Source organism: Labeo rohita, chromosome 3, assembly GCF_022985175.1.
Source record: "Labeo rohita strain BAU-BD-2019 chromosome 3, IGBB_LRoh.1.0, whole genome shotgun sequence".
Lineage (NCBI taxonomy): Eukaryota > Metazoa > Chordata > Actinopteri > Cypriniformes > Cyprinidae > Labeo > Labeo rohita.
In genome coordinates, this window is record NC_066871.1 from 31114003 (window position 1) to 31135301 (window position 21299).

Here is a 21299-nt window from a genome sequence, read left to right on the forward strand (position 1 = left end):
AGGATTTTTCTCCATATAGTGGACTTCAATGAGGATGAACGGATTGAAAGGTCAAATCGCAGTTTCACTGCAGCTTTTAAAGGCTCTACACGATCCCAACCGAGGAATAAGGATCTTATCTTGCAAAACGATTGGTCATTTTCTAAAAAAAATATAAACATTTATATAATTTTTACCTACAAAGTGGTTGTGTTTTGGCTAGAAAGTTCACATTTCTCAATAGCATCCTAGAAAAACCCTATTCACAGTAAGATGCGGTTTATTTATCCAGAAGTAGAAGCATCTGAAAACACGAGGGTTACTGAGGTAAAGTGAGTGGTATTCAGGTTAACATGTGATCTCCACATCTCTGCCCCAAATAAATTTTATTAGGCCACTGATATGACTGGAGCCTTTATCTCGTTTTAAACACAAGTGCTATTCATTTCTTCAGGGGCTTTTTAAAGAGAAAAAAAAATACTTGAGTATTTGAGTGCTTTTTTCTCCAACTTCCTTTACATACACACATACAAAACATTAGAGCTGTAAACCATGGCCCAGTTTAGCTAAATTAGATTGTGGTTTGGCATTCTCGCTTGTTCAGCGAGCTAATGTTATTTTATTTTTTTCCTATAATCTATTAACAGAGGTCAGTGGTTCAAGCCACATCTCAGACAACGAAAACAGAGCCGGGCACCCAGCTGAATGTCACTAGCCTACAATCTGTGCACCTGACACAGGAGGTGAGCTCTCTTACTTATATAAATGTGTGTTATTATGTCAGTGAAGACTGGCTTTGCAGTCAAATTGATGCTGCCTCTCTTTAAAATGCGTTTTATGTGACTCACATTTCATTTTCTAATGTTCACAGTCATGTCATCTTGAATGTATTGCATTAAAGGAATAGTTCATCCAAAAAAAGTGGCTTGACTATTCCTTTAATGCAAAATTCACGAAGCAGACAGTCATCTAACCCTCTGACGGTTGCTTTCAGAACCCTTTTCTCAGACAGAGAAGAAGTGATGCGCAGAGAGAGAGTGAAGTGAGGAAACAGAGACAGATAGAAGACTGGTTGGAGTGTAGGCCAGCAGTAGTACTACTAGAGAAAAGCTCTAACCCGTTTGGAGGCAGTTTATCTCATGCGTCTGTTAGTGGAGGTTTGCTGGATTACTCATCCTGTTTCCCCCCATCTCTACCTGTCGCCTATTCACCCGTCACTTTCTCCCTACAAGTCATGCCAGTGGGCTGGGAGACAGACAGGGTCTCCTACACCTCTGCGCCTGTGCCAGACGTGCAATCTTACCTCTATGAGATGCCCTCTTCCCATAGCGTAGGTGACTTTAGTTAAAACACAGTGTTGTAGGTGGAGGTGTGGTCAGTCAGTGATACTGAGATGACTGTGTTAGATCATTAAGTGCAGTGATTTCCAACCTAAAAGCCTGAGGGACTTTCAGAAATAGTAATGTATAATGTACACAATGTTGGTCAAATATTTTGGGGTTGGTAAGATTTTTTAATGTTTTTGAAAGTCTCTTTATGTGTGTCAAGGCTGCATTTATTTGATTAAAAATACAGTAAAAACAGTAATATTGTGAAATATTATTACAATTTAAAGTAACCGTTTTCTATTTTAATATATTTTAAAATATAAATTATTTTTGTGATGCAAAGCTAAATTTTCAACATCATTACTCTAGTCTTCAGTGTCACATGATCCTTCAGAAATTATTCTGATATGCTAATTGAGTGAATTATTGGTAGTTTCCATTATATTAATAATAATGATAAATGCTATACAGTGTAATATGAGTTAAATGAACATATTTCTGGGTTTGAGGACGAGTACTTGAACTGCACTGCTGAGGATGTTTTTTGGAGGGTACATAAGACTAAAAGGTTGGGAAACACTGATTTAGTGCACTGAATGTGGCTGCAGTCATGTTTTCTTTTTTATTGCAGAATTGTGATTGTATCGATTTTGCCTTCTGAATTTGTGTATTGATATATGTGTGCCACAGGTACAGCAGCAACTCCAACAAGTGCCAGTCCAGCATGTGTATACTAACCAGGTGCAGTATGTTGAAGGAGCAGATGCGAACTACACCACCAGCACCATGTAAGTATTTACAGGAACTAACACTTAGCCCCATTTCTGTGCACGTGTGCTGGATCAGCTACATGGTTTTTCGTGCTATACATACTTCCTGAATTAACAGCTAGCTCTTTGTTAAAGCCACTGTTAACCATGGGTTAAGCTAAGCTTCACACTTGAATTTTAAGAAAGGATTAGATGTTTTTTACTGCCAAATATGAATATCAGTTGTGGTGTGAAAGATATAGCTTAGGTTAAAAATTTACATAAACCTTGCAGAATATCCAAAATGTTAAGTATTTTACCAAAATAAGAGGGATCATACAAAATGCATGTTATTTTTTTTATTTATTACTGACCTGAATAAGTTAGATAGCAGGAAAAAGGTCATATAAAAATGACCCTGTTTAAAAGTTTACATACACTTGATTCTTAATACTGTGTTGTTACATACTGTGTTTTTTTGATAGTTTAGTGTTTAGTGATAGTTGTTCATGAGTCCCTTGTTTGTCCTGAACAGTTAAACTGCCCGTTGTTCTTCAGAAAAATCCTTCAGGTCCCACAAATTGTTATTCAGCATTTTTGTGTATTTGAACCCTTTCCAACAATGACTGTATGATTCTGAGATCAATCTTTTCACACTGAGGACAACCGGGGGGTGAAAATTTTTGGAATTTAAAGAAGGTACATTTAACTTTTTTGTCTTCTGGGTATCTTTTGTAGCTTCTGAAGGGGAGTACTAAATGGAAAAAAAAATATGACATTTAGGCAAAATAAGAAAAATGTACACATCTTTATTCTGTTCAAAAGTTTACACCCCTGGCTCTTAATGTATCGTTTTTCCTTCTGGAGGATCAGTGAGCGTTTGAACCTTCTGTAATAGTTGCATATGAGTCCCTCAGTTGTCTTGAGATTGATCTCAAAATCATACAGTCGTTGTTGGAAAGGGTTCAAATACACAAAAATGCTGAAAAACCAAAGAATTTGTTGGACTTGAAGGATATTTCTGAAGAACAGTGGGCAGTTTAACTGTTCAGGACAAACAAGGGACTCATTAACAATTATCACTAAAAAAAACAAAAAAACACACAAAAAAAACAGCTGTGGATCATTCAAGTAACAACACAATATTAAGAATCAAGCATATGTAAACTTTTGAACAGTGTCATTTTTATAAACTCAACTATTAGTTTCTCTTGTGGACTATATGTAAACATCTTTTACGTGAAATATCTTATTCAGGTCAGTACTAAATAAAAAAATGCATTTTGTATGATCCCTCTTATTTTGGTAAAATAATTAACATTATGCAGATTCTGAAATGTGTATGTCAACTTTTGACCTCAACTGTATACAGTGTAAAACAATGTTGTGCATGTTTAGAAACAGACAGCCATCTATAAACTGTCATTACATGAATAGCTAATAATAAACATTTAAAGCAGTTTTCAAATCTCAAAACTCCTTAAATATCAACAGTTTTAAACATGCTGCAAGACTATTTGTAATTATGCTTGCAAAGTTTAAAAAGCACAAGGTAGTAAAAGTTGTTATATTTGATTATTATACAATACAGAATCAACCCTTCTTATTTCCTCCCAGTCGTTCCAGCAGTTTCCCCTACACAGAGACCCCTCTGTACACCCAGACCACTGCTGGACAGTACTATGAGACCACCCCTGCCTCTGGTTCTGAGGCCACGTCCCCCGGCACACCTCTCACCGTCTCCGTGACCACAGGATCCCCCGGGGTGTCCATGTTTGTGGCGGGGACGGGGCAGATCGTGGCCAATCCCACAACAGCAGCAGGGGGCGGGGTTACAGCTGTAGTGGCAGCTACTGGGACGGCGGCGAACGGTTCTGGAGAGTCCGGAAGCGAGGCTAACGGTAGCAGCGGGAGCTACGTGATTCAGGGCGGCTACATGCTGGCCGGCAGCGGGACCGGCAGCAGCGGAAATGGTCACGGTTATCCGCACCCCACCCGTGCCTCTCCGGCCACCGTGAGTATAAATGAAGGCGAGGACAATAGCGTGCCGTCGGCAGACAAAAAGGTATGACGACAGCAGGGGCGGGGCTTAATCGTCACTCATCGCCACTCACAGATCCCCCCCTCTTCCCGCCACCTAAATGATTTTAAACGCATGATGATCTCATCGCTCCACATGTCAGAGAGCACAGTGATACTTCCAAGTCCAATTTTTTTAATTTTCAGTTTTATTCCATGAAGGAAAAAAGCCATCAGATTGACTTGTCGGGAACAGCATGCCATTTCAATGACGACACATGTCCAGTAGACATGTAGCTTTTTAGTGGTGCTTGTTAAGGCTTTCACTGTGCTGTCGTAGTCATTGCTGAAAACATTATTATTCAGTCATAACCATATTCATAATATCCATGAGAGACAGATGGCCTTGGGTTTAACATGTTCCTATATTCAGCAGCCTTCCAGTTTTGCTGCACATTCTATTACAAAATTCTTTTAGTTATGGATTGAGCCATTTTATTGATTTTATATTTCATTGCATACTCGTCTTGTATGCCACGGCACGCAGAAACAGTTGTCTAGAGGCATACGAGCTGTGAAAAAGTGTTTGCTCCCTGATTTTCTGTATTTTTGCATATTTAGACATCAGATTTGCAACCAAAACATGTGGATGCATACACTGCCATTCAAAAGTTTGGAGTCCTTGAACTCTATATATATATATATATATATATATATATATATATATATATATAGAGCTTAATATGTTTGCAAAAACCTTGATACTTTTTTAGGATTCTCTGATTAACAGAAAGTTCAAAACAATAGCATTTATTTGAAATAGAAATCTTTTTTTTATTGTTACTTTTAGCCATTTAAATACATCCTTGCAGAGTAAAAACATTATTATTTTTTTAAATATATATATATTTATATATATTTAGAGAATCCTAAAAAAGTATCAAGGTTTTTGCAAACATATTAAGCTGTTTCTAACATTGATAGCGATAATAAATATTTCTTGAGCAGCAAATCAGCTTATTAGAATGATTTAAAAAAAATGTGACGCTAAAGACTGGAGTAATGATGTTGATCTGTTAATATGTGATTTTCCTGCAAAAAAAAAAGCCATGCGTACTGAACAGTTCTGCTTTTGATTCATCTGTTAGCATACTTCTGCACACTTTCATCATTGTAAAACTGAAACCTTGAACTCCAAAGAAATGCAAGACTGTAAACTGTTTTCATTTTACCATCAAACTATATGCTCACATCTATATAAAATACAAAAAAAATGTGCATAAACTCAGAAATTCAGACAAAGATGTATTCACAGCACTGTATGTGTTCATGAAGCTGTCAGAATAACAATATTCATGTGTAGACATTGCTAAATAATGCCATTCGTTGCAAAATCAAGGGCATTTAAAGTCAACATGAATTTACAATCCACTGCAAACTCATATTTCAGGTTCAAAACAACTACTTATCATAGCCCTGTCCAACATTGTTTTCCACTTGAATATTATTGAACCAAAATGTTAGTGAATGCCGTTGACTTTAAATGATTTACACTATGCATGAGTGTGTACTTGTGCATGTGTGGTGTCTGCATGCAAAGGAATATGCACGAGTTTGCATTTGCGTGTTGTCTGACTTAGGACATCTTTTAGCCTGGGTTCTCTGTCTGAGTGTGTATGTGGCTGTGTGTGTGTCTTATCCCGGCAGCTGTCCTCTGGCCCTCAGGTGCAGTGGTTGTTGGATAATTATGAGACAGCGGAAGGGGTGAGTTTGCCCCGGTCTACTCTCTACTGCCACTACCTGCTGCACTGCCAGGAGCAAAAGCTGGAACCCGTCAACGCGGCGTCCTTCGGAAAACTCATCCGCTCGGTGTTCATGGGGTTGAGGACCAGGCGCCTGGGCACACGGTGAGAGAAATCACGTCACATGACATGTACTTTCTGGTAATGCCCAGTTTATTTAAGTGAATAAATTCATATAGAGAATTTGTTTTTCCAAACTCAAGTGAAATGTATCGATTATACAGTGGAGATCAAAATTAGAAAACGACCTACAAATACTTGATTTTTTTCTGAAACGTTTTGAAGGAATATTAGCTGTAGGTATACTTGTGTTCTTCTAACATGTTCAAGGCATTTCAACAAAAGCCTTAATTTTGTGGAGAAAACTGTAATCAAAATTAGACCACTGTAGCACGAAAGAAGATTGCAACTAAAGTCTTGGAGGGTTACAGCTGTCGGAAATTAAACGAAGTGTAAAGTTCCTTTCTTTGAATGCCTTCAGCACATCTGCGGCCACAGGACATCACTAGTTTCTCACACTGCGCTGGTGTGATCTTGCTCTACTCTTATTCCACTCTCTTTGGTAACTTTAGTGAGTATCTTAACCATAACTTTGTCGTCAAGGATTTTCCAGAGTTTTGATCAGACTCTGGCCCGCTCAGTTCACGAAATTTGTTCTTAGCTTCAAGGAACTGCTTTATCTTTTTTGAAGTGTGATGGTGGCATTGTCTTGCAAGAAAATTACAGGCTGATTGTCAGATGCTTGCAGGGAAGGAACTGCATCTTGCTGAAGGAGGTTCTGAGAAACATTTGCATTCACTCTGCCATGTAGCTGTAAAAGAGTCCCAAATCCTGTTGCAGAAAACATCTCACAAACCATGAAACTTCCTCCTTCACCTTTCACCGACTTCATTACTAACACAATCTCATCCCCAACTCGTCACATATTGACACATGGTCAAGACTCTGTGGCGTCACTTTTTGACGCACAGGGCAGCCCCTTAGCGTCATGCTTTAAATAAAAAACGCTTGGCGTCAATATGCTGACGCAAAAGGCACTGGAATTTCATCAGTGATCAAATTACATATTGGGTAATCATTTTGCCATTATTGCATATATGTTGAGGGGTGATTTATTTATTATTTTTTTTTATGTAAACAGTCACAACAGTTTTATTTACATTACACTATTTACACATTTATGAGCACATAACCTAACCCCTGCCCTTAAACCTAAGCATTTGTCAATAAAACACAGGATATAACAGGCAAATACAACTACAGTCATAATTTATTAGAAAAATATTAGCATTTTAAGTCTTCCGAGGCAAAGTGATTGATTTATGAGAGGAATATAGGCTGTCACCGGCTCTATCCGCCGTAAAGCACATCCTGTTTGTTGCAGTCTGTTCGCGAATTCAAAAAATGCTGCGGGCCCTGCACATTGAAAAGTGACGCTAAAGGGGTACCTTGTGTGTTAAAAAATGACCCTAAATAGGTCCTGACCAAACGTCAATATTTGACGACTTGGAAGTGAGAATGTGTTGTCTTCACACACCTGGGCTTCAGTCTTTTCTCAGTTTGACGCTGAATAAAGTATTTCCCTTGAGAGTCAAATAAATTAAACTTACTCTCATCACTAAAGTGAACTTTGGACCAGTTCTCCTCTCTCCACACAACATGTTTCTCAGCAAAGGTGAGGTTTCGTTGCAGAGTGCACTTTCAGTCCCACTTCTCTTAAACGTGCCATGACAGATCCTTACCATGTTCAGCACTGAACTGGCAAGCAAATCCACCTGCAATACTGAACCGAGTCTCTGCATTATCCTGTCTTCTCATGCATTTGTCTTACATGGACGACCAGCCTTTTTGGAGGACTTTAATGAATTAGTGTCATTGTAAACCAGCAGTATTCATGAAATGTGACCCTGGACCACAAAACCAGTCATAAGGGTAAATTTTTTAAAAATTGAGCTTTATACATCATCTGAAAGCTGAATATACAAGCTTTCCATTGATGTATGGACAGCTTGTTAGGATAGGACAATATTTGGCCAAGATACAACTATTTGAGTATATGGAATCTGAAGGTGCAAAAAAATCAAAATATTGAGAAAATCACCTTTAAAGTTGTCCAAATGAAGCTCTTACTAATGCATATTACTAATCAAAAATTAAGTTTTGATATATTTACAGTAGGAATTTTACAAAATACCTTCATGAAACATGATCTTAACTTAATTTCTTAATGATTTTTGGCATAAAGGAAAAATCAATAATTTTTACCCATACAATGAATTTTTGGCTATTGCTACAAATATATCCCAGCGACTTAAGACTGGTTTTGTGGTCCAAGGTCACAAATCATAATTTTGGGATGACCAACTTCTCTTGCAATGGCTGACACTTGCCAGATTAACACCAATAACAAACTGCTCAATACTCCTTGTCTTGTAACTTTTTGTAATAAATAAGGGGATTTAAAAGTAACAAATGACTAAGACAAACCTATTAACCAATAAACGTTGAAATAGATTAAAATAAATACAGCAGAAATAAGCAAATACACAGGTGGGCTACGCACCCATCACAATATTTATTTATGTATATTACTGTTTTTTAAGTGTAGATTTTGATCTAATAAATGCAACTTTGGTCAGCATAAGAAAGGTGAAGTAGCTTTAAAAATTCGAATGATTCCAAACTTTTAAATGGTAATGTGTTTTTGATTCACGCATGTACGCACACATGGTTAGAAGCCTCCGTGATCACTCTGGTTCAGGTCATGCAGGTGCACTGAAGCTTTGGTGTGTTTGTTCCAGAGGGAATTCCAAATATCACTACTATGGACTGCGGATCAAAGCGAGCTCATCTCTGCTCCGTCTGATGGAGGACCAGCAACACCTGGCAATGAGGCAGCAGCCCTTCTCCCAGAAACAGAGGTGAACACACATGCTGTCTTTCATATCGTGTTACCAATCTCTCTGGTTCCTGTGTTTCTCAGTCTGTCCGGATTCGTCTCCCTGCAGGTTGAAGCCGGTGCAGAAGGTGGAGGGAATCACTAACGGAATGTCGTCAGGATCTGGACAGCAACAGCAGCAGCAGCAGAGCTCGGGTCTGTCAGACATCAGCACCCAGGTCCAGCAGTATCAGCAGTTTCTAGGTGAGTCATGACATTAGTGGAAACTTCTAATGTCTACATTACAAATGTGAAACAGCCATAACCCGGGGGTTAAATGTTTGGAAGCTCTCAAGTGGATATTTCCAACAAATCATTATATGGTTGCTGTTGTCCTTGATGTTTAGATGCGTCCCGAGCTCTCCCGGAATTCCCTGATGTTGACCTGCAGGGTAGAGCTTTACCAGAGGGCATTGAGCTGGAACATCTTAAAAGCTTTCAGTTGCTCTACAGAGAACACTGCGAAGTGAGTTTTCTCTCTTCTTCTCTGTTTTAAACCAGAGATTGACTGTCGGCATCACAATGAATATCTGTGTAGAAGCTAAGTATCTTTTTAAAGTAGATTTTTTACTGATGTTGCGTTTTTCTGCAGGCTATTCTGGATGTAATGGTCAACCTTCAGTTCCCTTTGGTAGAGACTCTTTGGAAAACATTTTGGAGGTTCAGTGAAAGTCAGGCAGGAGACTCAGCAACTCTAGCTGTGTAAGTTTGCTTCTCAGCTTAACAAACTCTTTTAGACTAATATAACATGTCAAGGTTTTCCCAGTTTCATGCTTTCAGGAGGATTTTATTAAGACGGTTCTCGGTTGGTTCTGCTGAGCAAGGCGATATAGAGCATTAAAGGGATAGTTCACTCAAAAATGAAAATTCTGTAATTAATTACTCACCCTCATGTTGTTCCAAACCCGTAAGACCTTTGTTCATCTTCAGAACACAAGTTAAGATATTTTTGATGAAATCCGAGAGCTTTCTGACCCTTCGTAGAAAGCAAGGGTCCTTCCACATTCCAAGTCCACAAAGGTACCAAGAACATCGACAGAATAGTCCATGTGATATCAGTGGTTCAACCACAATTTTAAGAAGAAAGGAATAGTTTTTACTATTTTACTATTTTGTTGATATTCTTGGTACCTTTCTGGACCTTGAATATAGAAGGACCCTTGCTGTCTATGCAGGGTCAGAATGCTTTCAGATTTCATCAAAAATATCTTAATCTGTGAGTAATTAATGACAGAATTTTCATTTTTGGGTGAACTATCCCTTTAAGTTAACCTGTAAAGCCTGACATATGATATAGTTGTCAGATTTTTATTTAGTTTTTTAAATCTAACAGTTTATTGCACAGTTAGACAAAATATGAAAATTTAAGATTCTTTAAGAAATCTGTTGAGTATCATAACTGATACATCAGGCTTTTATGGCTCATATTTTATGAGAATATGGAGCTCTTATTCAAGAAGGAAAAACAGTTGCTGATATTTTTAAGGCTGAAACATGAGATGAACTTCTGATAGTCTGTAATGTTAAATCATTAAGATCTTTCTAACAGTATAGCAGACTTTTTGCATAAAAGACACATAAATATCAGTTGTCAGTCTATATCTCCTAATAATATGTGACCCTGAACCACAAAACCAGTCATAAGCTTCATTAAACTAAAAAAAATATATAGTTCAAGCTGAATAAATAAGCTTTTAATTGATGAAGGGTTTGTTAGGATATGAGAATATTTGGCTGAGATACACCTATTTAAAAATCTGAAATTTGGGGGTGCAAAAAAAAAAAAATACAGTAAAATAAAATAAAATAAAAACATCGAAATATTGAGAAAAGCACCTTTAAAGTTGTCCAAATTAAATTCTTTATATATATATATATATTTACAGTAGGAAATTTACAAAATATCTTCATGGAATATGATCTTAATATCCTAATGATTTTTGACATTTAGGAAAAATCGATAATTTTGACCCATACAGTGTATTGTTGGCTATTGCTACAAATATATACCTGTGCTACTTACAAGTAGTTTTGTGGTCCAGGGTCACATGTGTCTTATTAAGATGATATTTAAATGCTTAGTTTTATGATCAAAGCAAAGTTTTTATTGTGGGAGCAAAACATAATGCAATGCAACATTCCTCAAAAGCCTGATGGATTAAATTCTCACGTTGTAACACCATTTTTCTAGAAAATGGTGATTGGATAATCAAGTAAACTACTTCAGTCCAGTAAGTGTTCATTTTGACATATTACTAACATTACTAATATAAAAGTTATTTTTACATTTACTTTATAAAAATGAAGACCTGAAGAGGAACATTTTTAAAATGATACTAAAGACCTTTTATCTTCTAAAAAGTATAATCTGTTTATCAGACGACAGGCTGAAGATTGTGTACAGTTGGTTTGTCATTCGTGTTTTGATCATGTTGTTAATTTAGAGGCCTTATACATTTGCATATCAAATATGATACAGAATAGTTGACCCAAAAATGAAAATTCTGTCATTAATTACCCAAGCTCATGTCGTTCCAAACCCATAAGACCTTTGTTCCTCTTCAGAACACAAATTAAGATATTTTTGATGAAATCTCAGAGCTTTCTGACCCTGCATAGGACTATTTTAACAATGTCCTTACTGCCTTACTGGGCCTTGAAGGTGTCAGTTGTGTTGCTGTCTATGTAGGGTCAAAAAGCTCTCAGATTTCATTAAAAATATCTTAATTTGTGTTCTGAAGATGAACGAAGGTCTTACAGGTTTGGAACAACATGAGAGTGAGTAATTAATGACAGAATTTACATTTTTGGGTGAACTATGCCTTTAATGAATAATAAGACAATGAACTTTATCTGTTTTCTTTGGCTATCTTAGGCATGACGAGTCTGAGAAGAGGCTGCCCAAGTCATGTTTGGTGCTGCTCTGTAAATACGATCCAGTGCTTCGCTGGAGTCGTGACTGCGACAACACACTGTACCAGGGCCTGGTGGAGATGCTCATCCCAGACGTTCTGAGACCTATTCCCAGTGAGTTCCCGAATGTTCTCTCAATACAGATTTACTTATTACCATGCAGCGGTATGTGCCAGAACTTGTGGCGATCCATCAGGTGAGTCACATTTTGCCAAGAGTGGCCTATTTTTACTCACATTCACATTCTCCTTGCCAATTTGGATGTGGGTCAGCATCCAGGCTGCTGGGACACCAATTATGGGTGAATCATCCACACAACATCATGTCTTTTTTTGAAATATCCAAATTCTTTCTCCAGGTGCCTTAACACAAGCCATCCGAAACTTTGCGAAAAGTCTTGAGAGCTGGTTGACTAACGCCATGATGAACATTCCTGAAGAGATGGTTCGTGTGAAGGTCTGTGATCGCAGCAAATTATTAACGTTTAGTTAAAGAATAGCTCACCTAAAAATGAAAGCTTGCTGAAAATGTACTCACCCTCAGGCCATGCAAGATGTAGGTGAGTTTGTTTCTTCATCAGAAGAGATTTGGAGAAATTTAGCATTGCATCACTTGCTCACCAATGGATCCTCTACAGTAAATGGGTGCCGTCAGAATGAGAGACCAAATAGCTGATAAAATAATACACAACACAGTGGTATCCACAAAAATATTAAGAAGCACAGCTGATTCTTGAGCAGCAAATCTGCATATTAGAATGATTACTGAAGGATCATGTAATCAGTAATGATGCTGACAATTCAGGTTTACCATCACAGGAATAAATTACATTTAAAAAAAAAAATCTCACTACCCTAAAATTTTAAACGGTGGTGTACGTCCCATTTGCCCTCATTTTATATTTATATATATAGTGTATTTGCGTTATATCAGCCACCTATCACTAGTTATATGCAGCAGCTGTGGTAAAGCTTTCTAAATTTGTCAACCAGTACAGTCAGTACCACAAAACTTGGTTTTATGAATGTCTAATGATCGTTAGTGCTGACAGGAAGCTAAAATAGCGTGCTTATGACACATAGTCAGACATGTTAACCAAACAAGGGGGGGTTTAAAAGAGTTCAAAAACTTTCCCTAATTTGGGAGAATACAAAGGTCAAATCTGTATTAAGACATTTTCTTTTTACTGTTTAAAACTGTGGTTCTCAACTCTAGTCCTCGAGGCCCACTGCTCTGCGCATTTTGTATATCTCCCTCATTTATCGCACCTGATTCAGATCATTCGCTTGTTAGGAGAAAGATCCATGAACTGAACTGAGTGTGTCAGATTCAGATTCTGAGTGTGCAGAGCAGTGGGCCCCGAGCACTGGAGTTGAGAAGCACTGGTTTAAAATAATCTTTAATAGCAAAACAAAACCTTTAATAGATTTTCAAATATGAAATATTTATGTTTTTATTGCCTCCTTTCTCTGTGAAATGGTCTTTGTTTAGGTGACGTCTGCAAGTGCGTTTGCTCAGACCCTGCGTAGGTACACCTCTCTAAACCACTTGGCCCAGGCAGCTCGTGCCGTACTGCAAAACACAGCACAGATCAACCAGATGCTCAGCGACCTCAACAGAGTGGATTTTGCCAATGTGCAGGTGCGTGTGACTAGACAAATCACACCCGTCCCACTCTGATTTGAGGCTGAACACTGTATTTACAAGACCAGAGCTAGAGCTTTGTTTCACCATCTGAGACATCACCAACTCACTTTTTTCACATGCATGTAGGTGTTTGTGGTCTTTGCAGTTATCAGGGAAACGGAAACACAAATGAGTGTTTAGCATAACATGCAGTTCGTTTCCTTGAAAGTCATTTAAAAAGGGCTTATGGTGAGCATGTTAGTAGTCATTTAGTGGATGATTTTATCCAAAGTGACAAGGTGATAGTCCACCCAAAAACTTGCTTGACAGATCTGTATGACTTTTTTCTGCACAACATTAAAGAAGATATTTTGAAGAATGTTAGTAACCGAGCTATTTCTGTTCCCATTGATTTCCACTGTATGGACAAAAAATGCAATGAAAGTCAATGGGAACTAAAACTGTTTGTTTACCAACATTCATTTACAATATATTTTTTTTATGTTCTACAGGAAAAGTAAGTCATGCAGATTTGGAACAACGTCGGGGGTAGTGAATAATAATAAAATGATTTTTTTTTTTTTGGTGCAAATATCACTTTTTATAAGTTTACATCCTAGTTTTGGATCAACTCTTGTGGCATTCAAAACATCTTTGGTCATAGCTTTAACCGCTAGGCCATACCAAAAAGGGAAATACTAGCCTTTTGAGAAATTTTGAGAGGAATATTGTTATTAGTGGCCTTTGCTAAAAGGAACTGAGCCATATCTACAGGCCAGAATATCATAAAGATATTTAAAAATGTAGGTTATTTTACTATTTGGTAACCTTCCTGTTATCATCTGGTCAATTTGATATTCTGTTTCCCAAAAATGCTAGTTAATGTTATTGCATTCGTCTAAAACTTCCTGACTTTGCTTACACAGGGCGTAACAACTTCCCCCATAAAATTTGTGTACTTTTCATATAATTTACTCACCCCCATGTTATACAAGATGTTTATGTCTTTTTTCAGTCGAAAAGAAATTAAGGTTTTTGAGGAAAACGTTCCAGGATTTTTCTCCATATAGTGGACCTCAGTGGGGATCAGCAGGTTGAAGGTACAAACTGCAGTTTCAATGCATCTTTAAAAAGTTCTACACTGTTCCAGCCAAGTAATAACGGCCTTATCTAGCACAACGATCTCTCGTTTTCTAAAAAAAGAGAAAATCTATATACTTTCTTATCTCGACATAGGTGACGTGGGCGGAAGTACCGACCTAGTGTTTATAAAGTGAGGGTGCAAAGAAAGTCAAATGCCATTTACAAAAAAAAAAGGTAAAACAACAATGTTGGGTGATTTTGATGTTAGAGGAGAAGTTGAGGTGGAGTTTTTTTGTACTTCCTTTTTGAACCGAAGTACACAGACAATGAGCTAACCACATGTCATCTTCCCAACATGATTACATAATGTGTGAAGTCCTAGACGCAAAGCTGGTGCAAGATGAGTATTTGTGGTTTAGGGCTTTTTTTAGAAAATGGCCACTCATTTGGCTATATAAGACCCCTTTGAAGCTGCATTGAAATTGCAATTTTCAACCCGTTGGCTCCCACTGAAGTCCACTGTATGGAGAAAAATCCTGGAATGTTTTCCTCAGAAATGAGGAATTTCTTTTCGACTGAAGAAAGACACAAACTACTTGGGTGACATGGGGGTGAGTAAATTATGAGGAAATTTTTATTCTGGAAGTTAACTAATCCTTGATTAATTTATGCACCTCAAGCCTCAGGCTTATGCACCTTACCCTAGTGCATTTTCGTTTTAAAACAGCATTTTAAAATAAAAACGATCCTCGTCTACACTGGTGTTTTCACTGCGTCCACACTCTGTCCACACCACACAACCGAAAACGCATGTCAAAAAGTAAGTTTTGATATATTTACGGTAGGAAATTTACAAAATATGTTCATGGAACATGATCTTTACTTAATATCCTAATGATTTTTTGGCATAAAATAAAAATCAATCATTTTGACTCATACAGTGCATTTTTGGTGATTGATACAAATATACCCGTGCTACTTATGACTGGTTTTGTGGTCCATGGTCACATATATGACACTGTTCTAGTGTTTTTTTTGGGTTATTTTAATAAAAAAAAAAAAAACTTACATATTATGCCTTTAATTTTTGACTGGGAAGATGTAATTAGGTTTTTCAGCCCAGAATAGATATTTTCTTTAGTTTGGGTTTTTGAAACCCCATGCGCTTTCATTTGTAGGAACAGGCCTCTTGGGTGTGCCGGTGTGAGGATCGGGTGGTGCAGAGGCTGGAGCAGGACTTCAAACTGACACTCCAGCAGCAGAACTCTCTGGAGCAGTGGGCCGCCTGGCTGGATGGTGTGGTCTCACAGGTCTTAAAACCGTACCAGTCTAGCGCTGCCTTTCCAAAAGCAGCTAAACTCTTCCTGCTCAAATGGAGTTTTTACAGGTGAGCCTCAGAAAGCTTGTGCTAACATTAAGTTTGTGGACATCATAGTGAATTTGGCAGGAAGGGCAAGAAGATGACGTGATGACATCTTAGATTTACTCTCTACAGTTGATACACGGCACAATATTGAGTTTTTAGTTAATTACAATACAGTTCAAAAGTCTGAGGTTAGAAATATTTTTGAATGTTCCTGAAAATGTTGTCAGCTCATTCTGGGGTTTGTTGCAGTTACAGATATATCGGCGTCATTTTGCTGTTTATAATAGTCCTCACATTGCGTGCAAGTTTTTGGTTTTGGAGTTGTAATGACTGTTGGAGCCAACTGTAATGTCATATATGTTTCCCTCTTTTACTCATCCTTTTATGTGTCTTACCCACCCCACCATGCTCTTCTGGTTCTCACACTTCCTGTATCTGTTCTTTGTTCTCACTTTAGCTCTATGGTGATCAGAGACCTGACTCTTCGCAGTGCTGCAAGCTTCGGCTCATTTCACCTAATTCGCCTGCTTTATGATGAGTACATGTACTACCTGATAGAGCACAGAGTTGCCCAGGCCAAGGGTGAAACTCCCATTGCTGTCATGGGAGAGGTACAAACACGCACACCCAAAGAATCACACTCAGACATCACAGATCTTTACCTAATCTCAGACATACTGAGTAAGACAAAACAAAAGTGCCTCATAACAGGATATTGAACTGAGGAACTGTGAAAGGCAACTGTGATTCTGACTGTTGTTTTACATGTCTCAATTCTCTTTTTTGATCTTTAAGTTTGCAAGTCTTGGCCGAAGTTTGAATCCACTTGATCCTGATAAAGGTTAGTAATTGTATGCACAAACACCAAACAAAATAATCAAGTCATTATTATTATTATTATTATTATTTACATTATAATTATAATTTACAGTAATTTATAATTTAATCAAATTTTACTGTATTGTTAAAATAATACAAATTATCAGATAGATTATCAGTATTTAAAAAAATAATAATAATAAAATGTGTAAAGTCAGTGTAAAATGTTTAAAATATGTATTTAAAATGAAGCAATAATTATTTTCAGCAATTGTATTGTAATTTTAACATAATATATATAATATAATATTAAAAATATCCGATGGATTATCAGTATTTTGAAAAATATAAAACATTGAAATTTTAATAATAAATTATATAAGTATTTAAAATTAAGCAATGATTGTTTTTAGTAATTTTAAAATAATATATTATTCAAAATATCACATGAATTATCAATATTTTGAAAGGAGATTAAAATACAAATAAAAAATTAATGTCATTCATAATAAAATAATACGATTCTATATGCATTTAAAATAAAGTAATTATTATTTACAGTAATTTATAATTAATCCAAATTTTAATGTAATGTTAAAATTATCAGATGGATTATGGGCATTTTGAAAAAAAAAAGGAAAATTTTAAAAACATATTGCATTTTTAATAATAAATATGTAAGTGTTTAAAATTAAGCAACAATAATGTTCAGTCATTTTAAAATAATATAGAATATATTGTTAAAAATATCAGATGGATTATCAATGTTTTGAAGAAAAAAAGTAAAAATATAAAAACACATAGAATTTTTAATAATAAAACATAAGCAATAAGCATTTAAAATTGAGAAACGATTATTTTCAGTAATTTTTTGTAATTTTAAAATAATATATTAATCTATAATATATTTATATATTATTAAAAATATCGAATGGATTGTCAAAATTTTGAAAGAAGTTTAAAAATATAAGTTTAAAAACACATTTAATTTATCATAAAATAATACAATTCTATATGTATTTAAAATGCAGTGCCTATTTTTTACAGTAATTTATAAATAATTAAAATTTTAATGTAATGTTAAGGTAGTTATAATTATCAGATGGATTATCAATATTTTGAAAAATATGACAAATATAAATAAAAAAAAACATTTAATTTATAATAAAATAATTCTATGTGGATTTAAAATTAAGTTATTATTTAGAGTAGCTTAAATATACAACTATAAAAACAATTTTTAATGATAAAATATGTAAGTATATAAAATAAAGCAATATAAATAATATGTTAATATAATATGTAATAGATTAAAGAAATTCAAATTACAAGGTTGATTATCAATATTTTGAAAGAAGATTACAGAAAAATACATTTAATTTATAATAAAATTTGTTCTGTTATTTACTGTTGTGTTAAAATGATTAAAATGATCAATATTTTGAAAAAATATTACAAATATAAATATAAAAAATACATTTAATTTATAATAAAATAATTCTGTATGGATTTAAAATTAAGTTATTATTTAGAATAATTTAATAATTAAAATTTTAATGTCACTTTATGTAATAGAAATATCAAATGTATTATCAATGTTTTGAAAAAATATAAAAAAAAAAGTTAATTTGGTAAAATGTATTTAAAATGTATTTAAAATGTTATTATTATTATTTTCACTAATGTATAATGTAATTTAAACTGTTGTAATTTTAAAACATCTGATAGATTATAAATCATTTCAGTACTTCATAAAATATATGTATTGTTATAGCTGACAATCTCTATATGTCTTTGTGTCTCAGAAGAGGAGGAGGAGGAGGAAGAAGACAGCGACGACGAGTGTCAGGAGTTATCTCTGCAATCCGACGGAGGCGCCATCGGAGACGAATCTCTAGAACCGCCCGCCAAGCTAGCTCGAACCGACCAGCGGGTGCTGTTCACCACAGGAAGCATGGATAACTAAGAACTGAAACACACATGCACATAAACACACACGAGCACACACTCCACAGAACACTTACCCGTCATTTGTGCACTTAACCCAACACATGCATCTAAAAAAAACAAATGCTGCAGCTTGCATATCTACACAACATGTTCGTATGTACATTTCCATGCCGGTTGACGTCTCAAATGCATATACACACAATGCAAAAACACAGATAGCGCCGCCCTCGCCCTCACACTCATAACATGATCACCGATCATATCAAGCTCTTAGACAGGGTGTAGAGGTCACTAAAAATAGCTCTCGAATCTAAACCCGACTCGTCTCGATTAGCCGTTGAGACGCAAGAACACAAATGAAACCTGCTGCAACTGGATCCTAAGAGTCGTTCGCGACGGACTGAACTCTGATTGGCTACTGAAACCTGAATGAAACTGTCAGTCAAGCTTTTTGTTAACCTGAAAGGGTTGTTAGGGAGAAAAGATGGACCGTAAGTGTGCGTGTCGTGCGTTGATGTATACTTTCTGCCTATTTGTGTGTTGTTCGTGTGATTGTGAGTGACCCGGGACCTTAGCGTTTTTGTCCGCTAGCGCGAACGCGTGTGTTTTTGTGCATGTGCGAATGACCGTCCGTGGTTCTCAAGAAGTGTTGATAGTTGTTTTCGTCAGTGGTACCTTTCTTAGTTCTTGATGCCTTCAGTGACTGCCATGCCATATATTATAGCCCGGCTCTTTCAAAACTCAATTTCCCATGAGTCCACTGGGTGTACGTGATTCAGGTTGTGTATTTTGATTTTTTTTAGGGCTAGTCTATACATACCTCTGCAGTTTTACCACTGGGTTTTTTCCCAGTATGTTTAACCTCTCACTTTTTTTTTTTATTGCACTTTTTCCTCTTGCCAAACATCATCCTGAGCTTGGTACATTTTATGACATTTAATGTTTCTGTCCTTACATACTTTTTTCTATGGTCACAAAGTGACAATCTCGATGTGTACAGCGTTGTCTAACACTGTTTAGTGCATATTTGATGGTTTGCTGTGTATTTGAGATTTGGGTCAAGATATTTTACTAGAACCCTTCAAACGAACTTGACACCACTGCCCATAGTAGCTAGGAAATGTAAAAGCAGAGAGCGGAGCGATCTTTCGGCCATTTCCTTCTCAAGACTCGTCCGTTGAATTCTGTTTTTGTGTTGTGGCATATTTATTGATCGATTTGAGAGACCTACAGTACATTAAAACTCTATATCTCATATCATTCAGCATATGTAAGCTACGGTTATTTCTGCTGTATATCTGAGCAGCGCACAAGATGCTGACTGATCTCAAACCAGCATGATGCTTTTTTCTTTCCCTTTGATTCTCTTGCCAGAACCACAGGAAACATATCAGAAGATCTGGAGATCCTCTCTGTACAACAGCCATTTTCATAGCAAATTGAATTTCCCTTTTCACTTTTTTGAAGTTGTTTCCATTTGCTCAAAAAAGGAAAAAAAAGACAGTGTGGCAGTGTTTTGAGTAATCTGAACCATGAGAATGGTTGTGCCTTTGCAGTTATCAAATGAAATCCAGATGTTTTTAATTTAAAATATGAATAAAATAATAATTTCTAAAATTGTGAATTGTTTCAACTATCTAGTTGTATCAAGTGGCATTTTTTCCATCAGCTTCTCTTGAAACCTGGGGTTTCACACCTATGTTGTGATGATGAGTTGTCTGTGCCTCACTAACTGCAGTTTCTTAACATCACTGTGCGACATCCTGTCCAAAAACAGTGAACGTGACAAGGAAACATTGCATGTGGTAATGTGAGGGGGTTTATGCATTTACTTGCCAAGGTACTTTCCTGTCAGACTGTCACATTATGTATCTCGCAGACATTTCTGAGAAAAGCAGCTCATCGGTATATCGAGAAGAAAAAAAAGAAAGGCAAAGCCAGCCATCCATGATGGTACAAAGTACCAACAGAAAGAAAAGAGTTGAGGTCAAAAGTTTATATACAACTTGCAGAATCTGCAAAATGTCCATTATTTGAGCAAAATAAAAGGGCAAAATATTTTTTATTTAGTACTGACCTGAATAAGATATTTCACATAAAAGATGTTTACATATTAGTCCACAAGAAAATAAATAGTTCAATTTATAAAAATGACCCCCTTTCAAAATTTTACGTACGCTTGATTCTTAATACTGTGTTGTTACATGAATGATCCACATCTGTGTTTTTTTGGTTAGTGATAGTTGTTCATGAGTCCCTTGAGTCCCATGTGTCCTGACCTGTTAAACTCTCCGCTGTTCTTCAGAAAAATCCTTTAAGTACCACATATTCTTTTGTTTTTCAGCAAATGTATGATTTTAAGATCCATCTTTTCATATTGAGTACAACTGAGGGACTCATATGCAACTATTACAGAAGGTTCAAACATTCACTGATGCTTCTGAAGGAAAAAACGATGCATTAAGAGCCGGGGGTGAAAACTTTTGAACAGAATGAGGATATGTACATTTTGTTTTGCCTAAATATCATATTTTTTCATTTAGTACTGCCCTTCAGAAGCTACATTAGATACTTACATGTTTCCCAGAAGACAAAATAAGTTAAATTTACCCTGATCTTCAAATTTCAAAAGTTTTCAAGAGGCTCTTAATGCATTGTTTTTACTTCTGGAGCATCAGTGAGTGTTTGAACCTTCTGTAATAGTTACATATGAGTCCCTCAGTTGTC

The 21299-nt window shown here is 36.1% G+C and overlaps 1 protein-coding gene across 4 annotated transcripts in view; it reads left to right on the forward strand.

Annotated features, from left to right (window-relative positions):
* The window catches only part of rfx1a (regulatory factor X, 1a (influences HLA class II expression)), a 29471-nt gene extending 9275 nt beyond the window's left edge, over positions 1-20196 (forward strand). Inside the window, exons 4-18 of one of the 4 annotated variants that reach the window (XM_051106114.1) lie at positions 627-722; positions 1998-2095; positions 3674-4121; positions 5783-5982; positions 8679-8798; positions 8886-9019; positions 9163-9281; positions 9408-9517; positions 11691-11842; positions 12087-12184; positions 13220-13369; positions 15616-15824; positions 16261-16414; positions 16599-16644; positions 18428-20196. In XM_051106114.1, the coding sequence (XP_050962071.1) occupies positions 627-722; positions 1998-2095; positions 3674-4121; positions 5783-5982; positions 8679-8798; positions 8886-9019; positions 9163-9281; positions 9408-9517; positions 11691-11842; positions 12087-12184; positions 13220-13369; positions 15616-15824; positions 16261-16414; positions 16599-16644; positions 18428-18588 (2295 nt within the window). In that variant the 3' untranslated portion in view covers positions 18589-20196. The remainder of the gene's footprint in view (positions 1-626; positions 723-1997; positions 2096-3673; positions 4122-5782; positions 5983-8678; positions 8799-8885; positions 9020-9162; positions 9282-9407; positions 9518-11690; positions 11843-12086; positions 12185-13219; positions 13370-15615; positions 15825-16260; positions 16415-16598; positions 16645-18427) is intronic. The other 3 variants (XM_051106115.1, XM_051106116.1, XM_051106117.1) reach the window with 3 other exon arrangements.
* The last annotated feature ends 1103 nt before the right edge of the window (positions 20197-21299 follow it).